The 11,605-nt window shown below is 34.1% G+C and overlaps 1 protein-coding gene across 5 annotated transcripts in view; it reads right to left on the bottom strand.

Moving 5' to 3' along the window:
* Positions 1–2,324: 2,324 nt before the first annotated feature.
* The window catches only part of LOC109541567 (protein couch potato), a 408,542-nt gene continuing 399,261 nt past the window's right edge, over positions 2,325–11,605 (bottom strand). For all 5 annotated transcript variants that reach the window (XM_048661257.1, XM_048661259.1, XM_048661258.1 and 2 more), the window contains one exon: positions 2,325–8,018. Coding sequence is in view for 1 of the 5 variants with exons in the window: in XM_048661261.1 (XP_048517218.1) it covers positions 7,986–8,018 (33 nt within the window). In the remaining 4 variants the exon portion in view is untranslated. The remainder of the gene's footprint in view (positions 8,019–11,605) is intronic.

Below are 11,605 nucleotides of genomic sequence, written 5' to 3'. Positions count from 1 at the left end.
TATGTACCGATGCTCTTATTTATATGAGCATCTAATTTATTTAAAGATAAATAGGTAGCATCTTTTAAGAAAGGTTATCGTTAACTGATGATCATGTTGTCATCATCAATGGTAATTGTAATTGAACTGCTATAAAGGTGTTCAGCCGATTATTGATACCTTGCTTTATAACGATGACAAATGTCCGCCAAACACCATTATCAAATAACGATTTTATTTATTATAACTTATATTTTTCAATGTCTATTGTATGTAACAAGTGTACAAAATATCAATACATATTTATCCAATTGCTTTGCCAGTGTATTTTTTATCCCATAACCCGAAAAAGTCTAAAATAAAATTGAATATGGCGCCAAATTGAAAGCTAGGTGTCTCAGACCGCAAGAGCGCTGCCAGCGGTGCTAAAAGAGTGGGAGGTCTAAATAGTATGTAGTCTGTGACACCACAGTTGTATGAGTGCCACGTTCTGCGCTGGTTATGCATCCCACCTGTTTTTCGCCTTTAGTAGCAAATATCCCAAAAGGTTTTTGGACTGTTGAGAGAGCAGATTCGTCAACGTTATACATGTTGTTGGGCTCAAAATGATATTTTTCAATTAGTTGCCCCAAGCGCAGAAAAAAATTAGACACTTCTTAAAGTGACTTCCGGATGACGCATGCGAAATCCCCTAAGGCACTCAAACCCCGCCATTTTTTGGACTTTACAAAATCGATGTGGTAATTTATTTCCTTCGGCGAACTTATAAGCCACTTTCCTTAGATCGGTTACGGTAAGCCCATAGAACATAATTTCCCACATCTTGATATGTTCAACCAGTTCGTTTTCCATTTCCATTGGAAAGGTTGTGGAAAACCTCCAAGGCCTTTCACAACACCTATTTTTTGTAGATAAGTTCTATATTGTTGATGCGGATTCATTTTTTACAAACTTCTTTTTGGGTATTTCGCCTCAACAATTAAATTATTAAAAAATTAAATTACCTATTTTTTTGTCTTTATTTTGAGCTCGCCTTCTTAACGTGGCTTACGGAACATTGAATTGTTTTGAAGCTGCAAGCCACCCGAATTCGCCGTTATGTACTGTCTCGATAGCTAACCTCATTGAATCCTCACTCCAGAATTGCCTATTGGTATTTGGTTGTTGTTTCCCACCATTTTGAAATAAAGCAGCATTTCACGATATCATACGAAACAAAAACAAAATTGTTTTTATAAAATAATGAAAATTTGTTTACTTATATCGAGCGATACCACAGCAAAAATCTTAGCCTGTCAAGCTTAGATTTAACTAACATAGATACATACTAGGTATTGCAACACAATCACACACTACTAGGATAAAATGACATACCTATGTCTTAACATAGACATATGTCTTGACATGACATGACAGACCATGTCTTGACATGACATACCTATGTCATTTTATAATGGATACTGGTATGTTATTTTAAACGACAAAACACATTTTTAAAAACATACTGAAACTAAAAAATACTTGATTGAACGATTACCCACTAGAATAATAATATATTCTCGATAGCACCGCACTGTTAAATAGTTCAAACAAAAAACCAATTTTTGATCGAGTTTTCAATACTTGCTTTAAAATTCGCGCCTATGTCATTTTATCAGACTGTCATTTTAGGACAGTCTCCCCTACCTATATCCAAGTTTCTACAATTAAAAAGTATAGGTACTTACCAAAATATTATGACTTATTTTGCTGAACCAGTCAAGAGTCAAGCTGAACAAGTCAAGTCAAGTCAAAGTAATTTAATAATGAAAAATGAAATAATAGAACCTCCCAAATCATGTGTTGTTCCGTAGTGGTCATAAGATACCTAATAAATGCCATGCGCGATGGGAAACGGTAGAACCATAAATCTCGTGTGCGCCAAAGACGTTACTGAAACATTTTTGAAACGTTTTCATGATATGTGACATTTGTGCAATAAAGTCTTATTAAAAAAATATGTTTAGCGCGACGTTTATATTAATTCATCTCATATAATATTACCATAACTTTCATTATTTCACATATTAGCGTATTTATAAGAGCAACTAGACAAGGCATCAGAAGTGACATTTTATTGTTTTGGGGCATCTGTGTACCTTCAATACACAGGGACATTTTAACGTGATAATCACGTCTTTTTATGACAACATTACATTCATTTCGGTGTACATTCTTACATCACTTTCAAGTTATTCTCGAGTAGGTGCTGGCTAGAAAGCCAATACAAATATGAACCAGAATTAAACAATCATCACACCATAAACACTGAGTAGATTTTGGGATCTTAAATAAAAAATAAACCATAATGTTTAATACATATTTATTTTCCATCTTTTGGACCCTATACAATTTATAGCTAAGTACATCGTCAGGTAATATAATCTTTGTTTGGAATGCTTTTCTGTAAAATCTGAGAGGGCAAGATGGTGGGGTGAGTAGGAAATACAATTATTTTGACTAGTATCAACAAATATTCTTCTACCAATCCGCGACAATTTTCAAGTTAATCAACCGTTACAGCCAGTCCCATCTGATGAAATCTTTCAAAACACTCAGTACTATACACGTGGTATTTATTTAGCTCTAATTCCAACAAGGATTTCCGACAAATTTTACAGTATTTAAACTAATTAGACTACGTACTGTTCAGTATTACAGTAAAGATATGCATTTTCTGGCCAATTAACAAGTTTTCTAAGGCTACGTCTGGGCTTCAGGCTATTTTTAAGAATTACATTCTTACTTTGTCAAATAGCGTCACATAATTTAAACAATGGTTAGCATGCAGTAAGCTGAAAACCGAGTTTTACTTTTCATTTCCCATGGGCAAAATTGGGTTTAAATTCAGAGTTTTTTATATTTCGCTTATCTTATCTTCTATTCGATGCTTTTACGTATAATTCTTAAATATGCTTATTAAAGACAGGCAGTAGTAATGTTCAACAATTTGCAGAAAAAAATGCATTGAAAAATGTTTAGGATTTTCCTTAGACGGCGGTGTTAAACTATTATGAGCTTTGATATTATATTAGGTTTTCGGCCCGATAGTGATATGTAAATGGGATTAGGATCATTAGATGGAAGAAAGAAAATTATTATCTCACAAAAAAATTTAAAATTTATTTTTCTACTTCACTACCACTAAGCTACCTTAGAAAAAGTCTCTTTCTGTTAAGCCACATTGGTTCACTGGTAAAAATACGGCGTTTGAATTTAAAAATATGCCACATGGGAAAGTTAATAGAACATATTCAGCTTCTGATTAGAGACATCAGAACTATAGTTTTTATTATGCAAACGTATATCTGCGAGTTGCCACAATCCTAGTAACTGAGAACAGTGTAAAATCTTAAAAATTGCCGTTTTACCGTTTAGCATTGCTGGGTACACATACAAAGGGAGCTAACACAATATATATTTATAAGGCTTATAATTGGCATCCCGTTCCCTAAATCTCCATTTTAAAATTTCTTACCGTAAGCTCTAATTAAAGTAAACATTTTCGTTTTATTGCTCTGTATTTTGCTATGTGATTTGGAATATATCAAACTGTTAATTAAAAAAAGTATAATACAAATTGAATGAAAGCCGTTAATTTAAATGCTACCAGTTTAATAACAAAATAAAAATAATAACAGAAATAAAAGGAACAAGGCCTTCACTTGTTATGTAAATATACTCAGCATTAGCGCATGATTATCTTTGAGAAATATTATGGTAATTGAAATTGTCCTACTTTGTAAATCCGCATCTTAAATATTATCAAATCTTTATCAATTAGATTACTAAACGCTACGATTTAAGATGTCACTTGACAAGGGGCACAGATCATGATATGTTTAGAAATGTTTTTTATTATTACTTTTTAAATTTAATTGTCTACTAAATATAAACCTATTACCTAAAGCAGAGAAGGCGATTGTGGCTAGTTCATTATAACGTTGATAATTTATCACATGTTTACGTCGCAAAATTGATATGAATCTTGAGACTGACCTACACTATGATTTAAAATATATGCTTTTGCACAAGTACTTTTTATTTTTGCCAATGGCTTAGTATCAATTTCAGGTGAAACCCCAAAGAACCTCGCCATCTTAGCGGATATGATATTATTTTAATAACTCTCATACCGCTTCCTGCCTTCTGATCTAAAGCTTTGCACGGCTTGTTTGCATTGTGATTGTATTGCTTTATAACATGAGGTTGCGTAAACGCTAAGTAAATATTTATTAATTTTATACTATTTATAGGCTCAATATTTGACAGAACCACAATTTTTCCTGATTGTGTTCTTGATTTCATAATTCAAATAGATGTAGTAAATGGTTAAGACTTTGTCAAGGTCAATTTTTTAAATTATTATTGATTACTGCGTTTTGGCTGCAATTGATAGCGGTTTACAATTGGAAGCAGGGGTTGTGACTACGGTTAAACGCAATGCGGTTACACGCAGGTTCAACCACATACTACGAGCAAACTGGCCGCATCATGGGTACCGGCTTAGTGATTATACGCTTGCTATATACACTATAGCGATTATTATTTAGGTTGGTATTTATTGAACATGTAAACTGGTTTGGCTCTAAACTTTGTATAAAAGTCATTTATCAGCACTTAAATAAAAACGAGTAAATGCAAACTTTCTGTGCCTTTTAGTATTTTTCAAATAAAAAAAAACTTGAATAAATGTCTATGGTAGATCGATCAATTGGAGATTTAAAATTTTATAAGAACGTCCACAAGCTGTAATAAAAATGGTTACGCAGCAAGTAATCAAATCGATATTCGTTGTATGTAATATGTTAAGTCCCATTATGCGCAAAGGGTTTGATTTGGTTCACCCTTTTAGAAACAAGTGTTCTTTATAGCACATGTTTTGTGTTATAAACCGTGATAAAGGCATGTGCTATCAGCGATTGCGCTTGGGGAACATTGAGTAACGCGGTTTTAAATGGGTTCCTTATATAACGATGTCTTTTATGCAAACAGAAATAGCCTTGGCTATATTTCTGTAATATCAGTCAGTCTCGAGATTCATATAAAACTTCCATGTATAAGGTATTGTTTTATAAAGTGTGCGACTGGTAAAACAAACTGACATAAAAGTTATTTCAATGTTTGTATGTTTGTATGTTTGCTAAGAACTAACAACCACTCACATGTTCGATTAATATAATTCATAATAGCACAGTTACAAGACGACATCTAAGGGTCGGATTGCATTTATGTATAACAAGTATTTTTTTTAGTTTTATAATTAGATAAGCTGATATGTATCATGTAGTCCCCGAAATGTCAGGATCTCCAGCTAAATCTACACTGTGACCCGCACCCACCTTACCGAGACTCATGCGCTTCCTTATACGGCACGAGTCAATTAAACATGTATCTTGACATAGATTTTTTCTATTTGGACGGAAATATGACGCAGCGCGATCTTTTTGTCTGTTCGGCGTTGCGAATTGCAAAAGTTGCCCAATTATAGTAAAACCCGAAGTTGATAGATTCAGCACGAAAGACAAAAAGAGTCGCATTTACCTGCATTGTGGTCCCTTACAAGGACAGAAACAGATTAGGTCTAATTGACTTGCCAGATCCAAAGGACAAAATACCCCGTTTCAAATCGGATTGAATCCTTGCAGAGACCGGATAAATATATACTTATTGTAATGATAGTAATAGATAATATATCACATAAATTCACACGAAAAGCACTACGACACTATTTTTAAGTATAAACTACTTTTTATAATAAACAACATATTGCTCGCCATATAGAAAATATATTAAAACCTCGAATATGTTATTTCTCGAGAAATGATATGGCGAGCTGTTGGATACAGATGGTAATTAGTAATTGTAGAAAATTAAAAAATTATATAAAAATAATTAATTAATTGTTAATCAACGACACTTTAAAATTATTTGAATATATTAAGTTCATTTTTTTAAATATAAACTTTGGTTAATCAACTTATGTATCCATAGGTTCCATAAAAATTAAGGTAAGTAGTTTTATTAGAGGTGTCTGATTGAGTTTCCAAAAGTAATAGAAAAATTAATTGCTTAAAGTTTAAATGTTTAACTTGGTCTTATTGAGATTCATAAAGATTTTGGGTTGGAGAGACTCAGCAGCTCCTTTGTAGGACAGTAGGGTTTTCAAGTTGCCAAACCAGTTGATGTTTTTTATATGAAAAAAAATTACTTTTACTTTTGCTTAAGAGATCTATGATTTTCTAATCCATTTGCAATCCTGCGTGTTTGCAAATTAATGGTGTTCATCAACTTTCACTGGTTGCACGTTTTTATCATTATTTTCGATTCATACGGATACATAAGTTATATTTAAGGTACAGCAACATATCCTAACCGATCCTACACCTACAAACTATATTTTCTACATATAAATTTCATGCACTTTATTTGCAAGATAACAAATGCCTGTATTTAGTCGCTGCAAAGTATTTCTAGCCATTAGATCAAAGCAAAAAGCTCTTAATTTAATTACGATTACTTAATTAGTTTTCTAGAAAATCAAAACAATACAATGTAAAAGCTCAACACGTCTTGAATTTAGGTATCATCATAATCACTGTCGACAAGGAATACGTAATACAAATTACGTTTAAATAGATTAAAATAGTTTTATATATAGAAAAGTAATTTTATAATTTACAATTAAATTGATATGTTTTTTATTGGACAAGTCCTCTTCTGTAATTGCAACAAATCTTAGTTTTAAGATTAAGGATTGTATAGGAGAGAACAATTTAATTAGGTATATGCGTAAATATTTGTATTTATAAGTTTCTTGTTAATGAAATTAGATATTACTTGTATCTATTCCAAAAAGGTCATTAGGATCCCCATGCAGCTAAAAAAATCTAGAATAGAAAGGGCACTTGGGTAAATTACAATTTACATCTTAATGTAACCTAATTTACAATTTCATTTATCAAACATTTAATAAGGCACAGGTCGATTTCCATATTAACGCGTTTTTTGATCCTTTTTCTAGTATGCAGACTCTACTCAAATGGTGTTTGATTATCTAACAGATTTGATGCAGTTTTATTGTACAAACTTTCTTAGTTTGTTTTTAAATACAGTAACTAAGTAATCAATTACCGCTCCCTTATTAGATTATTTCTCTAATTTCCGGCGGTTTCCTCCGAATAGAATGAAAAACACTTTTTAAAATAAACATGTGACAACTTTTAACCAACATTTAAATAATTGATTTCACCAAATTGGAACTAAACGCGATAAATGTCTGCAATATTAGAAAGATGATCACTTTGAAACTTATGGAAAAACCCTGTACGTAAGACTTTAAAGTTATAATAAATTTATGTAAATTGATAAGAACTCGTAAATGTTGCTCTTCTAGAAGATCCTAATGGGTTTAAACAACCGGAACCAGAACTGATTTAAGTTTTTCTCTGAAAAGAATTGCTATAAAATGGACGTTTACATTAAATATTGACAATATTAAGTAGTTGCATCCCTAAAGCGAACTACAAATGCCATGCTCAAGAATCAACCGCTATAACTACACGAAAGGAAATGAAAACTACATGTTAAGCATTTAAACCGTACGATTATTATCAGGCCTGTGCGACCAAATAACGCACGTACTAATACTACTAATTTAATATTTAATCTAAAACTTAAAATTTAGGGCACCTTTGGTTTAGCTTATCTTCAGTAAATATATTAGATAAAGATAAATATAGGTTCAGCAATCTCCCCAAAAAACTTGCCTGTAATCTTTGGTGAGACTCTTTCCTATCTAAGAGAATCAGGATGCTTTGCAACAGTTCGACTACAGAAATAGATAACAGGGATAAGGTTAATATTGTTTCGCTTTTTGAAACAAAATCTCTCCAGTCCATCAAAATGCCACTTAGCATTGTCCGGCCATCATCGCCTTCTGTCAAGTGCTGAGAGGCAAGTACGAGCTAAGATTGTCCATTTTCTTCTCCTTTTGTTCCCTAAAACAGTATACAAAATTTTATAAGAAATAGCCGTGTTCATATCAAGCTGGACTAATTTCTACAATATAAGTAAATATTTTAAGTTCTATTCACGGATCAAGTATTTAATTTGTTTATGAAATCAATTTGTGAATATAGAATACTCAAAATTATTTAGAATCCAAATTTTTAAAATATGTCTTCTGTTCGGGTATTTGTGAAGGTAATGGTAACATTTACATTTCACCCAGTCCTTACATTTTTTAACAATACTTTACAACCTAAGAAACTTTCTTCATATGTTTCGATTATTTGCACTTTTCTGACTCGATGGAAGTAATTCGCCGAGAATATGCTTCGCGCGAATAAACTGCGCTGCCCTGAGCTATCGAAACAGCTTTAATTTAACTCTGATTCACCCCAGTAGTTCCAACAGTTCTAAAAACATTCATCGGGTCACATTACAGCGTAATAAATTCTCTAGCTGCTCTATGCTTTGTTCAGCTAACGGAAGAGATAATTAATAACTGCACCTCAATCGTGTCTATCCAAATTCTCCCTTTAATGTTATTAGTATGAAAAGGCTGTCGGTTAGTTTTATACTTTAATGCACAAGAATATTTCTTTATTCCACTTGCTTCGCTTTAGAACAGCTTTCGGTTATCAATATGAACGATTGTTTTGAGCGGAAATGACCAAAAGATATGTTTTAGTTTGTCTATGTCTGTCTGTTTGTTTTAATATGTCTATGGTATTAATAAAGACTGCTCCAAAATTAGCACAATATTTGAATTTAATAAATAGTATATTACAGTACAAGAGACGAAAGTCGTAGTTCCGTCACTGTTTGAAGTCGACGCCCGAGGCAAAGCCAAGGGCGTCATACACACAGAGTCGCGCCCTTGACTTTGGTCTCTTGTACCGTACACTATTTTTCTTGATCCTCGGTGGAAACTAGCCGGGAAAAGTATAAGGTATCTTGTACCGTACTTTCCTATGAATAATAGGCGGACAGGTAAATTGTTATTGGCACGGCATTGTAATGAGAAAAAGTGATTCGTTTGCTATCCAAAACAGTGGCGAAACAGTATATTTTCCATCTAGGGATCAAGAAAATTGAAGATGAAGTACGCAACTTGAGACGAACTTCGACTTTTGTTTCTTGTAACGTAATATACTATTTTAATTTTAGATTATAATTTTTAATTAAAAAATCAAGTACATAACTGGGTTATTTATGAAATGATCCATCAGGCCTTCAAAGCTTTGCTAGCACGTATGCCCTTTATTTAGACATTTTCCATGACGAGTCTGGATAAATATGACGGGATCTCGGTACTACATCGTTTGATTTCCTCCTATAATACACGGGTGAGTGCGGGCTCGATGACATAGACCTTTGACTTAAATAACATCACGAAAACCAATCTATTTGTTTTAAATCACACAATCAACACCAACACGAGACAGTGCATAGTAATAGAAAGTATGACGAACTTAACAGTTCAGGATAACATTTTCGAAACCAAGCAACACAGCCGAGGTGTGCTCTATCTCCGAGTTAACATATGCGTTGCCGACCCAATTATGAGACAAACGTTAAAGAGGAAAGAAAATTGGATGCATGAAGTGAGATGCCGATATACGAATAATCTATTAGTTAGATAGAGTAAGATTTGTATGAGTATAACATCAAAGAAGCTTCTAAAGAAAACTTTACAGAGCAAACTGCTCAATTAACATCAGGATTTTATGGAAAATCAGAAAAAAATTCAAACGTATCTTTTATTTCAGTTGAAAATACAGGATGATTCCAAATTGGCATAATTTCTTTCAAGTACAATTATGTTCTCAGATGCAACTCATTCTGGTGAGCTGTCAAGGCTTCAAGAGGACTTATCAGCTTTCTTGCTTGTAATGCATTAACGCTGGGCGCTCATACTTTCTGAAACCTACGCGCGGCGAGCTCTTTCCATACTCGTCTCTATGCTTGACCCTTATGCTGCCGACACACATCACATAAAATTTTTGTGCTTCCTGCTCAGTATTGTCTTTTGTCAGTCTAGATTCCGAATCAATTAAACGCTTAAGTGTAGTTTACAGGCATGCAGCTCATTCAATTCTCTGTAGTATCTTGGCTCATGCTCATCTTTTACTGATAACAGTATAATTCCTCAAAACGAATCAACATATCGACCACCATTGCATTAATTTGCCCCCTCTCGGCACCAGATAAAAGAACTAAATTTTAGGAAAAATAACTAGAGCCGTCATGAGCTCGCAGGCTCACTCAAAATTACACTAGAAGCCGTTGCCACTTCATCTTTCGCAATAAAAAGTTACCGATTTATCTACTAACGCATTGAAACTCAACACCACATTAAATGCCGGGACACATTTATCTGTTCTGTGGATGGCCATACACTCGGACTAAAATCTGAAGAAAAAAGTCTTTTTATCATACGATTGCAGAATAAAAGCGGTTCTTGTTGTTTTATGTTCGGTCGGTGATACTTTTTGTTTCGCTTTTAGTAAAATTGTGGAAAAATGAGCTTAGCAAAACCTGAGGATCTCATTGAAGATGTAAGGAAATATTAGGGTCTCTATGACCAGGCCTGAAACTCCGACTACAAAGTCCTAAAAAGACATCCACACGGTGTCTTGCTGTTATGGCTTTTATAAAATATGTCTTCTGTTTAGACAGTTTTCCTTGTAGTTTGTTTTCTTGAGGGCTAAATGCCCATATGGACATGCTAATATACTGACAGTTTTGTCGTCCGCCAGATGAGGAAAAAGTGACAAAAACTCTCCTTCATGAGATCTTGTTTTCGGAGCAGTATGGATCCAAAATCTGCGTTTTGGAAAAATAGGAATGAAGATGGAACCGACCGAACCGTATACGACATGTGTGCTCTCCCCTTTTCCATCTCGCACACATCCGATTGTTTGCGCATCGGCAGAATATATTCGGATCAGAGTGAAGTCTGACAAATTTTTCCCGGTCTTAAGATCAGATAAGATCAGAGTGGAGTCTGACAAATCGTTTCTACCCTTTATCGGTTTTGTGATGTTCATGTCACCAATTCTTCCTCTTCTTCCGGTCCCATGTGCGTCCTGCACGTTGGGATCTTCAGCACATTCGTTAAAGGATTGTAAGGGCGTTGTTTTCTGCCCGACGAAATATGGTTGTCACATCTGGCACCCCACTCCAATTCCTGATGTTTGTTTTTTGATGACCTAGGAGCGCTCTGTTTGTCCGGGTCCCCTTCGGCCTTCCATCTTGCCCTGCAGGGTCAGCTTCCCTCTTCCTCTCAGGATGTGGCCCAGGTATGAGACCTTCCAGGTTTTAACTATGTTTAGAACCTGTCTCTCTATACCTGCTCTCCGCAGTTCTCATTCGTTTGTAATGTGTTCGGTGTATCAGATTGTATATATTAATGCCACCAATTATATTTTAAAGTGAGTCTTCCGATTGAAGAAAATGAAGTGAATTTAAATTGCTTCTAGCAACCCTGTGCTGTATCATAAATGCTATTTTTAACGGCCACACGTTATGGCAACTTAACAGTTCAGGATAACATTTTCGATAACGCAGCAACACAACC

The sequence above is a fragment of the Dendroctonus ponderosae genome, unplaced genomic scaffold (assembly GCF_020466585.1).
Source record: "Dendroctonus ponderosae isolate FM_Combo_2020 unplaced genomic scaffold, Dpon_F_20191213v2 Dpon_F_20191213_1, whole genome shotgun sequence".
Classification (NCBI taxonomy): Eukaryota; Metazoa; Arthropoda; class Insecta; order Coleoptera; family Curculionidae; genus Dendroctonus; species Dendroctonus ponderosae.
This window is presented reverse-complemented; position numbering and strand designations above follow the sequence as displayed.